Here is an 18,408-nt window from a genome sequence, read left to right as displayed (position 1 = left end):
TTATTACCTATAATAATTTTATCTTTTATCAGCAGCGCTAAGTGCTACGGATCCTACTGTGACTACTTTCGGTCTGAAAAGTCTCCAGCTGTGGAAATTGCATAGTCACCAGGCTGTAGATGTGGTTGTGTATTTCATGACATCATGCAATTTGTCGGGAGGCTGCCTTGGGGGTCAATGGAAACTCTGCCACTTAACAATGCAATAACAATTCAGAATGGGGATGGATGTGGCTGGTAAAAGGTAAAGAAAAGTGCAAAGCCATGCAAGTAAAGCTTGAGATTTCAGACCCAATTACCATTGGCTGCTGCCACAGATGGATCACCTTTGCCATCAAAGGATCCTACTGAAGCATTTAAAAAAAAAAAATGAACTGTCAATCAAAAATAAGAAGGAAAGGAAAGGAGCGGAATGATGTTGCTTTGTTCTAACGCGGCATGCAGTGAGTGTGTGCCTTTTTGTGAGGTCTTTTCTCAGAGTAGCCCTGACTGGCAAGTTCATCCCTCCCTTTGTGACAATCAACTAGACAAAGAGGAGTCTCGTCTGCTTTTCTTCTCAGGATAACTGATACGTGCACAATTTCTGAAATGAAGTCCTGGGCCACAGGGCTTCTCTTGATGCTCTCGTTCCACCCAACTTGCAGACACCGCATGTGCTTTTGAATGTTTACTACTCAAGAGGAGCCTCGAAAATTATACCACCGCATTGTTAGCATCAACTGTCTTGTTGTTTTGGGAGGAGGTCATTGCATATTCAGCTCGACTTGTTCCATTCTCTTCTTTTCTCAGCGGTTTCCTTTGTTGTGGTCCAGTAAGAGTAAGGATGTGTGTATATATATATATATATGGAGAAGAAGGGAGAGAAAGAAGATAAAGAGATTAATTAGCAATCAGTGCTAACCATAGCTTATGGGGTTGCAAACCCCCCTTCAAACCCTGGTTCGGGAATGTTGGTCTGCACAGGGGATAAGTAATGTCAATAATCCAAAGGCATATGATGATTTAGGAAGGTTAATGATGGATGAAAACACGATTATATATATCAATGTATTCAGAAGAATTTCCATCTTCACAAAACCTGGTTGGCATTTCCTGGCAGATAAGTACTCAAGTTCATTAAGTTTATTGTTCTGGCCAAAGGTCAGGACAAACTTACAACAGGCAATAGTATTAATAAATTTAAAAAGGAAAAAGTCGGTCAGAAACTTTAAATGCTGACATGTAAGGAAATAAGACCTAGCAAGAAAAGCATTAAAAGAATGTAAAATCATGCATTATATTCAATTATGAGTACATCAAATTAGGCTTAAATTAATAAAAAAAATTCATTTCAGAAATATTAAAAATATGAGACATTTTAAAATGTTTTCTCAGATTGCAGTTCAGAGAAGTCTTTCATATATGCTAGATGTGTATGCTATTATGAGGTGAAGGGAGAGACATGGCCTCCTTCCACCTGCCCTGCCCCACCCTCCAGCCCTGGGACTCCTCATAAGGAAGCTGTGCCTGGAGGAAGACCTGTGAGGGGAGAGACTTCACCAGGCAAGGCCTTCTTCTACCTGCCCTGCCCCACCCTCCAGCCCTGGGACTCCTCATAAGGAAGCTGTGCCTGGAGGAAGACCTGTGAGGGGAGAGACTTCACCAGGCAAGGCCTTCTTCTACCTGCCCTGCCCTACCCTCCAGCCCTGGGACTCCTCATAAGGAAGCTGTGCCTGGAGGAAGACCTGTGAGGGGAGAGACTTCACCAGGCAAGGCCTTCCTCCACCTTGCAGTCAAATCTACTTCTGGTGTCTGTGAGCAAAGCAGTGTGGTGCACTCTTATAATTTATCCAATCTTTGATTTTTGGGGTGCTAGTTCTTGCTGTGTTTTTCAACTGGAATAAGATGGAAGATTCAATATGTAGTGTGGGAGAGTTAACTTCTAGTGAATGCCATCAGCTAACTTTCAGTCACAGAAAAGGGATTGAGAATGTTAACTGTTTAAGCGAAGAGGACAGAGAGCTGTTGCATTTAAGAACTGAAGCTAAAGCTGAAGACTTAGAAACTATTTGCCTGCATCACAAAGTGTATACTTGAAGAAATTTGAATCTCTTAAAAAAACAACTGCAGGGATCCTTTTAAAAAGCACAAAGGACCATTAAAAAAAATCTAAGCCCCATAACATCACAGCAGTCTAAAGATTTGCTAGAGAAAGGAATTAAAGTATAAAGCCAGGAGATAAATTGTGCAGAAGATGTAGACAAATTATTTATAGCAGCGATGTAGATCAAGGTGATGTTGAAGGCAGTTGCGTTCAACCTGAAGATATAAGTTTAGAAGAAAAGACCAGTTTGGAGAGAAGAGAATCCATTTAAAGTTTCTGACCGATTTTTTTTTTATTGATTTCACGATATAGCCAATTTTCATAGTTTTAAATACCCAAAACGGAAAAACAAGTCTGCACTTTTGGAAAAAAAACCTGTAATCAATATTATTTTAGATTTTAAGATGAACAACTTTGTTTCATTATTTTTTTCTTTTACAGCTATGGATTGTAGGAAAGTTGTACCCAGTAGCCATCTTCCCCCCACGGTGTCCAAAAACGTAAAATTTTGTTACAAGATGTAAGAGACCCATAAATTTTATTCTTTGTTGAGAAAGAGCATGCCTTTGCAATAATTTTCACCATCAGAAACTTTTAATTGCATTGTGCCCTAATGCTGAAAATTTAAGTTTCCTAAACCTAGTTTTTCTATGAAAAAAGCTACATTTATGTTATTGATCTCTGTGTAAAATTTCAAAGAGATCTGATCATTGGTTATGGAGAAGAAGAAGAAAATGCACACAAGATTGAGGATCTCAAGAGGGACAGAAACACAGATTTCACGGAACTTTGAAGTCCTATAAAATTTAAACCGTTTGAGATAGAGGGAAAAAATTTAAGGGGGTTTCCTTCAACCATAAGGGAAGGGTGTACACCAAGTTTCATCAAAATCTGAGACGGTGTGTGGCGAAAGCCTTGTTTTTTGCATTGATTTGATGTGGAATGACCCTAAAGGAATATGTAGCAAAACCTCCTACTTGGGATAAGGCTTCTTCAACCCCATTACTTGCACATTTGTAAAGGTCCAGGGCTGTCCATGCAGGATATATTAATTTCATTTTGCCGCAATCACATTGCGGTTGCCTCTGCCTCACTTGCTGAGTCACAACAGTCCAGCATAGATTTCTGGACTAAATTTGGCAATGGAGTTGTGGACGTTTTAACTGCAGCACTCACTACGGGTCTGTGTCTGTGTAATAGCCATATTAAAACTGTTAAATCTGCAGTGTATCCCTTGCTCAAGATGGTCTTCTAAGTGTTTCTTATCAGTTTAAAATGCTGAACCAAAGCAACTGCTCCCCCAGCTCCTGTCGTCCAATTAAAATATACGGCTTTTAAGTCCACATAGAAGTAAAAGAGATAAAAGAGATATGGTCCTTGCCTGTTTTATAGCAATTAACATTAACTGCTGAAAGCCAACCGGCTACTATTCAAGATAAAAACAGCTTAAAACTAAAACAGATCGCAGAGCTCAAGGACAAAGCAGCCTTGCTCGTCGCCATTTTCACTTGGAAGCAGATAAATACTCAAGTTTAACAGAAGTTAGTGGTGGTTTCAGAACAGTACTGGAGGAGGCAAATGACGAAATATGCTCAGCTTATAAGAAGTCTTGATGCTGATGCCTTATGGGTGGAATCCATTATTACGCAAGTGGGCTTTTGGTTATGCAGTAGGACTTCTTCCTCTACCCTCCCATGCAGGTCTTCCCAAATCTGCTCCCAATCTGGTTGGCATATGAGGGGCTGCATGGGGGAGAAGGAGAGAAAGTCCTGTTCTTTGTGTGGAAGACTGTTCCACGCAAGAAAAAATTGCTGTTACCTTATAGCTTTCAAGTCTCATTTCTAACTAGTGAGACTTTCAGGAGTACAGATCAAATGTTTTCCTTCTTCATTCTTCTGCATTGTCTATATTTTAAAATATTCAAAATCTGAACATTTGCAGAGTATGCATGATTTTTAAAAAATGATTGCGTTTTTAAAAATTGTACTTTATGGAATTGCAAAATATAGCCTAAAATTATAGGTGATCTGTCTGCTGAGGAAAGCAGTTTTTCATTTGAAAGTTTTCATTTTTCTGATTTTACAGAATGCATACAAAGCCAATTTTTTCTATATCTTTTACTTCATTTCGTTTTCTCTGTCTCTTCCTTTTGGCCTACCAAGATCCTTCTCTCAACCACTCCAGTTCCACTTGGCTTTCCTGCCTATTCCAGTACATCTTTTAAGCAGTAGTTATTCAAATTAGTATCTCTTGAGTGTTAAGTACTTTTGAAATCCGTAATACTCACTCTATGGCCAGAAAATACAGGCAGCTCTTTAAAAGGTATTTCATCCACCTGTTTAAAAAAATGGCTACATATATGTAGCAGAGCTACATACCACACATTGACCTCTTTGTAAAAATTGGTTTAAAAGGAACAGAGCATTCCAGCTCTGGATAAATGAAAACCGTTCTGCGTGGTTCCCAGCAAAGTTATAAAACGGGGCTTCAGCATCTGCCAACCTCTCCATGGCTTGCATGTACGCATTTTCAGAACGCCTAAAACCAAGAGAGTATCACTTAGAAGTTATTTTAATTAAATATACCCAGTTCTTATTTAAGAGCCAGTGCTACCAACATGAAGATAATTTATGGAGACAGACAAATATGGAGCACAATCATCAAAAGGTCATTGCGGCTACGGTGAAAGCAACTTTTAGTGAATCGTGTCCATTTCCCTTGACACCTATCTGGTACTGGCTTTTATAACACTGAAACTGAAGATAAATTGAACAAAGTAAGTGCCTTAATTGGTTCTGTCCAATTCAATAAAGCATCTAGGCCCACTTTGCATATTGACTGTGAGTCTTCGTTCATTGAAAGTCACTCTTGGGGTGCCATGGGCCCCTCGACTCTGTCAGTAGCCTTGTGGTTCCAGCTGTTGCAGGCCGGGAAGCTGATCTGCTGACTCTCCCCACAGAGAGCAGAGCCTCTTTGTGGAGAGAGGTGGAGAGAGGTGGAAAATTGTGAACAGCCAGTGGGGGTGGCTGAGCAGGAAACAGAGGTTGCTATGGGGCAGGGGGGCAGTCTTGTTGCCGACAACAAGGTGCCACCTCTGCAGATGGGATCGGACTGCACTCATGGACTTCCTGTCTGGTGAGAGACTCTCATGAGTGAGCTCACCATACTTTAAAAGCTGGACAAGAGGGCTGTGCCAACTGTTCGGACATCTCCACCACATCTGGTTAATTCTGAATCTCTTGCCTTGCTCCTGTACAGTGGTAGCTTGGTTCTCAAACTTAATCCGTTCCGGGAGTCCGTTAGACTCCTGGAACCATTCGAAAACAAAGATGTGGCTTCCAATTGGCTGCAGGAGCTTCCTGCACTCAAGCAGAAGCCGTGTCGGATGTTCAGCTTCCGAAAAATGTTCACAAACCAGAATACTTACTTCCGGGAGCCGATTTGTTTGACAACTAAGCCGTTCGAGAACCAAGGTGCCACTGTACTTTTGAATCATGCTTTATGGACTGCTAAACTATCCTGTTGCTTGCCCAGAAAAAAAAGATCTCTTTCTTACTTACAGAGTCTCTGTTTTGGATGGTAGGCAGGACACAGCTAAGTCCCTCATTCTTTGGAACATAAGCAGAGTAAGTGGGGAGGTGACTGGGTGCACAGCAACCCAAAGATATTTTGCCGCCTGAACTGAAGAACAAGATGGCGCATAATGCAACCTGGCTGGAAGCCGGAAGTTACAACAACACTGTCTTCACCACATCTTAGGGCAGCTGGCTGGTTTACGAGCTGTGGGGCAGGCAGGCTGGGTGACACACACAACTCTGTCCTCTGACACCTTGCTGCTGCTCTCTGCCTGCCTCACAGCATCTGTCTCCTGAGGCGGCTGCCTCAGGCTGCCTAATGGGATTGCCAGCCCTCAAGGTGGAATCATCTGTCTTGTCTATCCATGCTAGTCCTATGCCCTTTCAGAATCCTGTCTCTGAATTAGTTATGCCTTTGATTGATGGGCCCCCCTGTATTTCCTATCTTGTCTCTCCACGGATCTTCCAAATAGTCTTTAAAAGCGCCTTTCCTATCAGCCGGCCTTTCTGTGCCCTGACCTCAGACAAACCCTTCACTGTTTATGTGACAGATGAGATTTCCAAGAGGCAGGTATACACATTTAAAAACAACCACCTGAAAACCCTTTAAAACCTCTTCTGACTTGCAAAGATGAGAATAAAGTACCCAAGTTTGCAACCCAAGTCTTCTGAAGGAGGAAAAGAGACTCGTTCTGATGTAACTTAAATTAATTTAAAGAGTTTCACTGCATCTTCTCTGATTTCAGAGTAGTTTACTGTGGGCCCCGAAGACTCACTGATGTACATTCTCCAGTCAGTTTGCATAGTTTCCAAGAAACGTGCTCTTGTTTTACATCTCTAGTTCAAATGTGTGCAATCTGACCTGTTGGATACAATGTACATTGGCCACAAAATGTACAAAATTCAGTTGACATATGCACATTCCCTGAGGCTCATAGGAGATGATGTATATTGAACAGGAGATACACACATTTCCCCCTTTATGGATGGACTATGCACACATTCTCAAGGAGGTATGGTGAATGTACACAGTGGCTGGGTTTTATGTACATGAACCACCCCTGTTACCCCTAACATATAAAACCAAGAAGACGAAGACTTTTAATGGGATCCAAAATCTGCCTCAGCTGACCCTGCTACCCAGAAGGGGCGGTAGCTTAGCACACGTTATGCATGCAGAAGGTGCCAGCTTCAATCCCCAACATTTCCTGGATTTCTCTTCTTAAAAAAGGATCAGAAAGCAGGTGCTAGGACCCTGGAGACAATCAACAGTAGACAATACAGAGCTGGAAGGACAAATAATGTGACCTCACAGAAGGCAGTTTCCCATGTCCCTATCTGGCTAGTTGGGCTGCTAGTCTGACTATTTGAACCATTGCTCTCCACTCGTAAGCCACTTTATAATATGAACTCTATGGTATGGTTTTCTTTATAGGGCATTATGTTGTGTTAAAGCTAGCACCTAGAGATAAAACCTGCTATTCATTCAAGGGCGTGGACACCCCAAGGAACTGATAGTACTTTCCTCCTCTGGGTTGAGAGTCACACCTCTGAGCATCTTGCAGGTGACGAGGGACCACGAGTCTGACTTCTTCTGCTGACTCAGCAACAGCACCATTTATCAGCAACTCCAAGCTCCTTTGATGTCAGAGAGGAGTTACTCATGGTGCTACAAATCCAGGAGGGTGAAGAAGTCACTTGCTCAGGCTGCCAAGAAAGCCATCCTTGGAAGCTTGGTTCTGGCACTGATTTTTCTTAATAGACCCTTTCACATACTAAATTGGGAGGGGGGGAATCATTTGGGACACCTCCCATCTAGTCTGTTGCTCCCTCGCAGGATTAAACCTTTCACCTGTACTAATCATATGCATTTTAACTGCTTCCCTTCCACATTCCTATCTTCTTCTTCTACACCTATCCTGGACATGCACTCTCATTTGTACTGCTGCATGAATTTTGCATAGTCCTAGATTAGATGTTGTTTTTGCCTAATAGCGATAGTCTTCCAGTGGTGTAGGTGGCCTTTGTATTACTGGAACTGGAATGGTTGAGAATATGTGAGTGTGGGTGAATGGGTCAGGTGTTAAATTCACTGAGGTACAGATGTGTTAGTAGATGTTCATAATGAGTGTGCACAAGGCTTTTGAGTGAATGGAATTCTACATCACGGAGTCTGATGTGTGATATATTGCATTATTAACAATAACTTATATACTTTCAATATTTATACCCTGCCCATCTGGCAGGGTATACTGAATTATTTTTTATGTCTTCCACACTGAATTTAATTTTTATTGTTTTACATGTTGTTGTTTGCTCCTTCTTTGTAACCCACTCTGCAATCTTTTCTGATGAAAAGCAGTCTATAAAGACTTTAAATTTTGCCAATAGCACAAGGGCCTGGGAAGTACAGTTCTTGTAATTCCCGTTACGTCTCTGGAGACAGTTACTGTCTCATGCCTTTACATAATGAGAGAAAGGCTTGTGTTCTTTTTGCTTTTTATATAAGCATCTTTTCACAATAAAATTCCACAGAGACACTAAAATTAAGAGAGAGAATATTACATAATGCCTGCCCCCATCTTTTCATCCCATATGTTATTTTAACTATGGTGCTTAGCCCTCTTCAGACTGCCAGCTTGCCCCCTAAATCTTTTCATCTTGCTCTGATCTAAGTCCTTACACTGTAAAAAAAAAAAAAAAGGATTCAGAAAACAGATTAGGAGACAATGAGATCACCTGCTGTTCCAATTGGTCTCACTGTACTGCCTGAACCAGCACTGATTTATGTTTGCAAGGGATATGGCTTAGATAGCGCTGTTTTAGAATACAATGAATTTACAGAGCAATCCTAAGGAGACTGCACATGCAGTGAATGATCTGCTGTTCTGCACTCCAAGGCAGAAGATAGGAATATCATTGTTTTGTCCCCAGGCTGGCACAGAAGAGGGTCCTTGATCAAGTTCCTCTCTAGGAAATGGCCTGGCTTAAGACCCAGTGGATCCATGCCTCACTTGGCTGTTCACATTTTTAGCAGAACTAGTAAAAAAAGAGTTTGGTTCTCATCAAGGTTAAGGAGTGAAGGAGGAATTAGGGGAAAAATGTGTGGATAAGTTCAATCACATGAAAATTCCATCCATGTTGAATGGATGTTGTAAAAATGAGTCTTAATAAGTCCTGGGCTTGCATGCGCCTGCCTCCTCCTCTGGCATGGCCACAAGAAGGAGTTCAGAAGTTTTTTTGGTTCTATTACAGACAAGTTTGTAGGAACATCTGAAACCAGACAAATGGTAGACTCAATTGTAATTAGTGCAAACAGGCCAACTTCAGACCATAATTTACAAAGCCGGCCACAGTTTAGGGGTAAGATGTAACACTAAACTGTGGCTCATCTAAAATGCAAGGAGAAACTTCCAAACTTCTCTTTGCAGCCATGCTATTGGATAGAGGAAAACCTGTGCCTCAATTTCACTACAACTAATCCAAGCAACACTAAATGATGAAATATGGGGGCAGGGAGGGAGCAGGTGAAAGGTACAAAAGAAGAGAGAGATAGAGAAACTGCAGGTCCTGTGCCTTCTGTAAGGTACTGTACTGCAACATGGCACCCACCACCATGGGGTTCCAGAATTGCCTATGGCTCCTGCCGCCCCCTGCAAACAGGCCTTGAGCCAGCCTGACAAACTATGTGCACCCTCTGCATACTTATGTTGCTGCGTGAGTGCAAAATCCTCTGCATTCAGCAGCTGTGAATTCAGGGATCTGTATATATAGCACCAGCAAGATATGTTTCTGGCATATTTACCAATATCCAGCTGCTATGCCCCTTGCAGGAACAGGAAGCCCAGCTCAGATACCCCCTTCATGCCACCAGCTAACCATGCATTAGGCAGGGGGCAGTACAACTTTAAGTGTTGCTATTAGGCAATAGGAAATGTCATTGCACTACATGAATGAAAAAACGAGGACAATCCAAGTGATGGATAATTTACAAATGTCCTGCAGGCAGACGGCGGGATTTTGTGACATATGGTGAGTTTTCAAAAAACTAAATGAGATTTCAAAATGGCATTTCCTTGTGATTTCATTTAAGAGGGGGGATTTCCACCTTATGTGTTGCAAATGCTTATGTTACATGTCGAATTATTGGACTGTTTATGGGAATAGCTTTTCGCAGGGTTCTCACCCCCTCCATTAAAGGCTGTCTCACATTTCTTATGAATGAGGGTGAAAGGATGGGTGATTATGTCAATTTCGACCTCGCTCAGTTTCTCATTTTTCCAATCTTAAATTTGCATGAGTTTGTGCTTTTTTTATATAAAACAAAACAAAACAGTCCACATGAAAATTCATCAGCATTTTAGAGTGAATTTGTCCTATCATACACAATTTTTGCATACAAATTTGCCTGGAGTTTCTTAACTTTAAACATATGTCAGATGTGTATGGGATTGCCTGCATTTCCTGGCATCATTCATTTATTTTAACAATTCATATGCTGCTTAATTACAGTCATCTCTAATGATGAATGAGAAACTCAATTCAATGAAAATAAACACCAATTAAAATTATAAGATCAGAATTCAGTTAAAACACTTGTTGGAATAAAGTCTTTAATAGGAGCCAGGAGTTTAACAGGGAGAGGGGCCTGTCTGATCTCAACCTAAAGAGAGTTCCACAAGATTGGACTCCCAACACAGAATTCACAACTCCTAGTGGATACAAGCCATGCATCTGAGCCACAGGATCTGCTAACTGTGGCTCTCCTGAAGTCCTCAGTCCTTGAGGTATTCTGGATCCAGATTTTTACAGGCCTTGTACATGACCTTGAACATGACCTGGTAGCATATGGGAAGCCAGTGCAAGCTTTTGAGCACTGGAATTGCTTGTTGACAATAGTTGGTCCCCATCAACAGTAGAGCTGCAGTGATTTTGCAACAGCAGGGGCTTCTGGACCAAGTCCAGAGATAGCTTCAAACAGAGCAATCGTCTTGAGATTACCAAAGCATGAATCATTATGGCCAGACTACCACTGTCCAAAAACAGCTGTAATTGGTGTACCAGCCATAGCTGGTAAAACACACTCGCAGCCACTGAGGCTACCTGGACCTCCAATGACGAAGATGGATTCAGAAGCTTCCCCAAACTATCAACCTGTTATTTCAGAGTGAGTGCAACTCCACCCAGAACAGGCAACTGCTCAGTCTCCCATGTTTCACTCAGTACTTGTTGACTTGTTGTCTGAACATTCCCAGGCTAGTAACTCCTTGAGTTTCCTCATCATTGCTCTTCTGTTGTAAGTTATATGGTAGCACATCCACAAAGCATCTGATCTTGCAATACAGTTACAGTCTTACCTTTTTATGGCTTTGTAGCAAATGATGAAAACTAGAAAGAGGAACACTAGTGTGGTACAGCATGCTGCAATAATTATAACTGGGCCTGGCCACCACGTCTCTCGAGTAGGGCAACTTGGAACGGTAGGAGCTGGAAAAGATAATGTGGAAAAGACACACATTCAGTTGAGTCCTATCAAAAAGACCTTAACGCTCTAGGAAGCTCCACTGGCCCAGAGTTTACTCCTGGGGACATGACCAAGGAATTTAGTTTACAACCCAAAGCACATTTTCCCTACTCTGTTACCTAGAGTGTGTTGTGGCTTCCACAACAGATCTTTCTGCTACATCAGCTCACTGGAGCTTCCTTGTAACAACTGTTGGTCCGTGCAGTTCAGTGATGTCTACATGGATAGGCAACTGACCTCCAAGGATTTAGGTGTGAATCTTTGCCAGTCCTACTTGGAGATGCTAGGGACTGAACTCCAGGCCTTCCTCTTGCAAAAAGTCTTCTTCCACCCTATCTGGAGATGCTAAGGATTGGACCTTCCATAAATGAAGGGAGTCTTCTGTATGTAAAGTATCTTTCCCAGCTCTACCCAAAGATGCTGGGACCTCTCAGATGCAAAACTGATTCTCTACCACTGAGTTACACCTCAACCCCTAACTCTTAGACTCTGAGACAGAGGTCAGAAATGAAAATGGTTCAACAAGGTTGGCCGCCATCATTTCTTGGTGGCTGCCCATCAGATGCAGGATTTGGTTGGCTGAGATTGCCATAATGACATGTCCAGTTATAAACCCTATAAAGGAAGTTTTATCAAGCACAAATGGTACAGTCGTACTACTTTACCACACTGGCTATTCTGGAGTAGTTTGATTCCTCCATATTCCAAGAAGACATAAAACATTGACCACAGCAGCCCAGCTGGGAATAGCGTAAGGCCTTTCAACCTCCCACAATTGTGACCAGACAAAGATGGCTATTCATTTCTCAGAAAATAAAAGCTATTCACTCAGCTCTTGCCAAAGATTTGCATACTGTGAAAGAATCAAAGCAGCCCCCAATGCTTCATAGTAGTACCACTCTGGGTGAAAACTCATATAATTCCTTTTCAGTGTGGGTTTAAAGCTTAAGGCAATGGAGACTTCATGTTTTACCAGAGCATCTCAGGCTTGTATTATTCACCATATTTATATCCCACCCTTTCTCCAAGGAACTTAGGGCAATGTACTTCCCAAATAACCTCACAACATTCTCACAACTCTGTGAGACGTTTGCTAGTCCAAAGTCAGGCAGTGATTTTCAAAGGGAAACCAAGATTTGATCTCCCATTTTCCGTGGTCCAGGGCTCTACCAACCCACCCTAGCAGATTTGTGACCTTGCGCAAAACTGCAAAGCCACATCATTTGTTTATTTCACAAAATTTGCAATAAAACCTCAACACGGTTTACAGAAAGAATAAAACTTCCAAAATATCAGTAAAAAACAGCCCTGAACAAAAAAACAGCTCCAGAGAACAATGCAAATTCATAATGTGGCTGATAATGATGGCATCAGCATCAAAGGACAAAGAGCAAACTTTCCCCCGTTTGGCTCCATAGTCATTGTAGATCTTAGAGCTCAAGAGAAGACCATGGTGTAAAGAGGGTGGTGGCCAATGAAAATTTGTTTGGGAGGATGCTGGAAGCACTGGACACCAGGACACACAAGATCCCTTCTTGGGTCAGTCCAAAGGCCCAGAAGCTTCAGAGCTCCTTGTATGTTTGTGGGCTGACCCCATGCCTTCCTCTGGTGCTAATATGCCAAGGAACTGGCATATGGCTTTGTGCTCTTAAATAATGAATCTGCACATGTGCTAGTTGGAAACACTGGAGGCCCAAGACTTTTTGTTGGCTAAGGAAGAGCAGTAATTAAACTCCCTACCCAAGTCAAGGTGCATTGGGTTTCATTCAACTATTAATCTGCTCAGACCTACTGAAATGAATGGGCATGGCTAACTTAGGTCCATGAATTTCAATGTTTCTACTCTAAGTAAAAGTTAGCTGAATACAACCCATGGTGTGTAAAGTGGGAAGAACACATCCATTTCCAATTCTGACCTGTGATTATCACATGCAGTACTGTTTCCCTTAGAATCATAGAATCATAGAGTTGGAAGAGACCACAAGGGCCATCGAGTCCAACCCCCTGCCAAGCAGGAAACACCATCAGAGCACTCCTGACATATGGTTGTCAAGCCTCTGCTTAAAGACCTCCAAAGAAGGAGACTCCACCACACTCCTTGGCAGCAAATTCCACTGTCGAACAGCTCTTACTGTCAGGAAGTTCTTCCTAAGGTTTAGGTGGAATCTTCTTTCTTGTAGTTTGGAACCATTGCTCCGTGTCCGCTTCTCTGGAGCAGCAGAAAGCAACCTTTCTCCCTCCTCTATGTGACATCCTTTTATATATTTGAACATGGCTATCATATCACCCCTTAACCTCTTCTTCTCCAGGCTAAACATGCCCAGCTCCCTTAGCCGTTCCTCATAAGGCATCGTTTCCAGGCCTTTGACCATTTTGGTTGCCCTCCTCTGGACACGTTCCAGTTTGTCAGTGTCCTTCCTGAACTGTGGTGCCCAGAACTGGACACAGTACTCCAGGTGAGGTCTGACCAGAGCAGAATACAGTGGCACTATTACTTCCCTTGATCTAGATGCTATACTCCTATTGATGCAGCCCAGAATTGTATTGGCTTTCTTAGCTGCCGCGTCACACTGTTGGCTCATGTCAAGTTTGTGGTCAACCAAGACTCCTAGATCCTTTTCACATGTACTGCTCTCAAGCCAGGTGTCACCCATCTTGTATTTGTGCCTCTCATTTTTTTTTTTGCCCAAGTGCAATACTTTACATTTCTCCCTGTTAAAATTCATCTTGTTTGTTTTGGCCCAGTTCTCTAATCTGTCAAGGTCGTTTTGAAGTGTGATCCTGTCCTCTGGGGTGTTAGCCACCCCTCCCAGTTTGGTGTCATCTGCAAATTTGATCAGGATGCCCTTGAGTCCATCATCCAAGTCGTTGATAAAGATGTGGAATAAGACCGGGCCCAAGACAGAACCCTGTGGAACCCCACTAGTCACTCTTCTCCAGGATGAAGAGGAACCATTGATGAGCACCCTTTGTCAGCCAGTTACAAATCCACTGAGTGGTAGCATAGTCAAGACCGCATTTTACCAGCTTCTTTACAAGAATATCATGGGGCACCTTGTCAAATGCCTTGCTGAAATCAAGGTAGGCTACATCCACTGCGTTCCCTTCATCTACCAGGCTTGTAATTCTGTCAAAAAATGAGATCAGGTTAGTCTGACATGACTTATTTTTCAGAAATCCATGCTGACTATTGGTGATCACAGCATTCCTTTCTAGGTGCTCACAGACTGTTTGCTTAATGATCTGCTCCAGAATCTTCCCTGGTATTGATGTCAGACTGACTGGGCGGTAATTACTTGGGTCCTCTCTTTTCCCCTTTTTGAAAATAGGGACAACATTTGCCCTCCTCCAGTCTGCCGGGACTTTGCCTGTTCTCCAGGAATTCTCAAAGATGACTGCCAGTGGTTCTGAGATCACATCTGCCAGTTCTTTTAATACTCTTGGATGCAGTTCATCTGGCCCTGGAGACTTGAATACATCTAAGCTAGCCAAGTATTCTTGTACTATCTCCTTAGTTATTCTGGGCTGTGTTTCCTCTGCTGAATCATTTGCTCCAAATTCTTCAGGTCGGGCATTGTTTTCTTTATCGGAGAAGACTGAGGCAAAGAAGGCATTGAGGAGTTCAGCCCTTTCTGTGTCCCCTGTTTGCATTTCACCATCTTCTCCTCTGAGTGACCCCACTGTTTCTTTGTTCTTCCTTTTGCTACGAACATACCCATAAAAGCCTTTTTTGTTGCTTTTAACCTCTCTAGCAAGCCTGAGTTCATTCTGTGCTTTAGCTTTTCTGACTTTGTGTCTACACGTGCTGGCTATTTGTTTGAATTCCTCTTTGGTGGTTTCCCCCCTTTTCCATTTTTTGTACACATCCTTTTTTAATCTTAACTCAGTTAAAAGTTCTTTAGATAGCCACCCTGGCTTCTTTAGGCACCTTCCATGTTTCCGTCTCATTGGTATTGCCTGAAGTTGGGCTTTTACTATCTCCTTCTTAACAAACTCCCAGCCATCATGAACTCCCTTTCCTTTTAGTATTACTGTCCATGGGATCTCACCCAGCACTTCCCTAAGTTTTATGAAGTCAGCTTTCTTAAAGTCAAGAAATTGAGTCCTAGTATGCTTGGCTGCTCCTTTCCGCTGTATAGTAAACTTCAGAAGAGCATGATCACTCACCCTTCTTCTGGCAAAATGTATGGCTGGTATCCAGTGAACAAGAATTTATGTTTGTGCAATAGCATCTCCCCATTCCCACCCCAATGCCTTCCCTGAATTTGCTCTGGAGGATTTAGAAGAAGGGGAGCAATGGGGTTGTACCCCCACTAAGTCCTACTCAGAACTGAAATTAACAAACCTACGCTAAACATGCTAATTGTCTTCAATGGGTCTATTATGAAAAGGACCAGCAATGCATGTAACCCTATGCTACAGGTTTTGCTGTCTGCTGTTATGGATTTCTAAGTAAACTATGTTATTTCATGCCATTTGCTTCAAGGCAAAGGAAATCCAATGGACTGACAGCAGTGAATACCAATAGTATTTGCTGGATTGATTTTTTACTCTGGATTTGGGACAAATGAACAACACTGGAAACTTCCACTCCAGTATCTCCTGAAATTCTCCAACATACCTTTTAGTACAGTGGTACCTCGGGTTAAGAACTTAATTCGTTCTGGAGGTCCGTTCTTAACCTGAAGTACCACTTTAGCTAATGGGGCCTCCTGCTCCCGCTGCATGATTTCTGTTCTCATCCTGAGGTAAAGTTATTAACCCGAGGTACTATTTCAGAGTTAGCAGAGTCTGTAACCTGAAGCGTCTGTAACCCGAGGTACCACTGTACCCAAGTTGTTTGGCCACTTGAGACAGAAAGGGATTTCTTTTCTTCGAGATTTTATTAGTATTTTTATTTCTTCTTCTGCTACTATGATTTTATTTATATGTGCTGAATTCCAAAGCAGGCTTCTGAAAGTGGTTTACAATGTTATTTATCAGCAGTTTTCAAAGTAAAAATACAAGGCCCCACCTAAATGTTCATAGTCTAAGAAAAAAGTTGAAGTGCTCCAACACTCACTCAGTGTTTGAAGAAAATATATATATATTTCAGATCGGGGCTTTCAAAATTTATACGTCTTATAAATATTCATGAATGCACTTCAGTGATTCTTTGGCATATCCAGAATGTCACCATATCAGCTTCGCTTCACAGTTCCTGACCCCCAGAAATGCATCTGGCAACGCTTGATCAACCACGAGCAACATGGAAAATTGCATCAAATCTTGGAGCAAGAGGAGATTCTGATAACAGCATGTGGTTATTAGACAGACACGTCTGAATCTGAAATCCTTCACAGGCCACTGGACTAAAGATATGACTTGCAAAAGCTGAAATTGGACAGAATGGTTTAATTCTCTGCTGAATGGTAGGCAACCAGGGTGGGGAACAGCCAACTCGTTTTGTAGGAGTGACAGTGTAGTGAATGTTGTATGTTTGGTATACTGCCTAGAAGAGAAAAAGTGAGCCAAGAAGAAATTTCCGTATTTGTAACTGTTAAGTACTGTTTTATGCTCTCTAGCTAGAGAAACCTCTTTCAGGATGATGGCAATCTTTCTGAAACAGTGCAGAACCACCCAAGGCTCAAACTCCCTCAATTAAGTTTACTTCTCGCTACATCTAAAACCTGCTTTTTCAGTCCTAAATAAAATCCAGATGAAGTATGAAAGCTGTAATGGAGAGGAATGAATGTGGTAAATGATATTCCTTCTCATTCATTTTCATGAAATTCCTAGTGGAGTGTGCAGAACAAGAACTCTATTATTACAAAAGCATATATATATATATATATATATATATACACACACACACACACACACACACACACACACACACATATATATATATATATATATATATATATATATATATATGGGACGTGGGTGGCGCTGTGGGTTAAATCACAGAGCCTAGGACTTCAAATGTAGGTTTACCAAGCTAAATGTTCTCCAATCACAAAAATAAAGGCAGATTTGAATTCCTCACACACAAACATATTTTTTCAAACCCCTCACTGAAGAAATTTGCAAAAATTAAGTCCCCCCACCCCATAATGACACACCCCACTAACACAGGAGTAAAAGCACACAGTATGCACACAAAAAGTCCAGGGATCTTCCTGTGGTGTCACCAGGCAGGACTGGGGGGAACTCATGCCCTAAAACCCCTGGGACCCATTGCTCAGAGTAGATAAAACATTGGAAACCCTCTTCTGGGAAAAGTCAGATTCTGTTCCTTAATTTTATTGTTATAATTATGTGATTCTCAGGTGAGTGGCGGTAGGCAGGCAGAAGCCACTTTTTAAGCCAAATATATAGGAGAGGTGGAATACAGTGGTACCTCTAGTTAAGAACTTAATTTGTTCTGGAGGTCCGTTCTTAACCTGAAACTGTTCTTAACCTGAGTTACCACTTTAGCTAATGGGGCCTCCCGCTGCCACCGCGCTGCCACCGCACAATTTCTATTCTCATCCTGAAGCAAAGTTCTTAACCCGAGGTACTACTTCCGGGTTAGCGGAGTCTGTAACCTGAAGCGTTTGTAACCCAAGGTACCACTGTACTGAACTTAATCTAAGAACTTTTCAGATACTCTTTATTGAACAAAGGCACTGAAGTACGTTGTTCATACATTCAGTGGTAATACCCCAATTATAACTGAGCAGCAAGAGAGATGGAGGGAGGCTAAGAAGGCCACTGTTTTCACTTCAGTTAGTTGCCCCCCAGCCCCGCCAGGCCATCTGCCAGCAGCTGCCCTATGGGAGGAAATCCATGGGGAGACCTTATGGGGATTGAACCTGCAACCTTGGCATTAATAGAACCACACTCTAACCAACTGAACTATGCAGCTAAAGGTGTAGACTGTGGGAAAAATCCACACTAAAATGCTCTTCACTAGAACCTTTTTTCAAATAATAGTGATTGCAAGCTGATGTGAAAATGTGGAGAACAGACTGCAAGACTGGAGAAATGTGAAACCAAAACTGATATATTTGCCCATCTCTGCTTCTGAATAAATATGCCTAGGTGTGTGCTGTAGATAGTCACATATTAGTATTATTACTGTGCACAGATATATGGATGGAAAAAACCGAAGGCTACACCAGCATGAAGCTGGAAAGCTGCAAATCGTGTTAAGTAAGAATCAATACAGAGTATTATCCTATAGAAACCATGGGTACCATTCAC

At 42.0% G+C, this 18,408-nt stretch overlaps 1 protein-coding gene across 2 annotated transcripts in view; it reads right to left on the bottom strand.

Annotated features, from left to right (window-relative positions):
- Window positions 1–361: 361 nt before the first annotated feature.
- The window catches only part of PRIMA1 (proline rich membrane anchor 1), a 52,825-nt gene continuing 34,778 nt past the window's right edge, over window positions 362–18,408 (bottom strand). The window contains exons 4-6 of one of the 2 annotated variants that reach the window (XM_053376218.1): window positions 11,015–11,144; window positions 4,370–4,620; window positions 712–795 (exon numbers count right to left, since the gene is read on the bottom strand). In XM_053376218.1, coding sequence (XP_053232193.1) covers window positions 4,434–4,620; window positions 11,015–11,144 — 317 coding nt within the window. In that variant the 3' untranslated portion in view covers window positions 712–795; window positions 4,370–4,433. Of the gene's footprint in view, window positions 796–4,369; window positions 4,621–11,014; window positions 11,145–18,408 lie in introns of both variants that reach the window. The other variant, XM_053376226.1, reaches the window with a different exon arrangement.

This window comes from Podarcis raffonei, chromosome 1 (genome assembly GCF_027172205.1).
Source record: "Podarcis raffonei isolate rPodRaf1 chromosome 1, rPodRaf1.pri, whole genome shotgun sequence".
Classification (NCBI taxonomy): Eukaryota; Metazoa; Chordata; class Lepidosauria; order Squamata; family Lacertidae; genus Podarcis; species Podarcis raffonei.
This window is presented reverse-complemented; position numbering and strand designations above follow the sequence as displayed.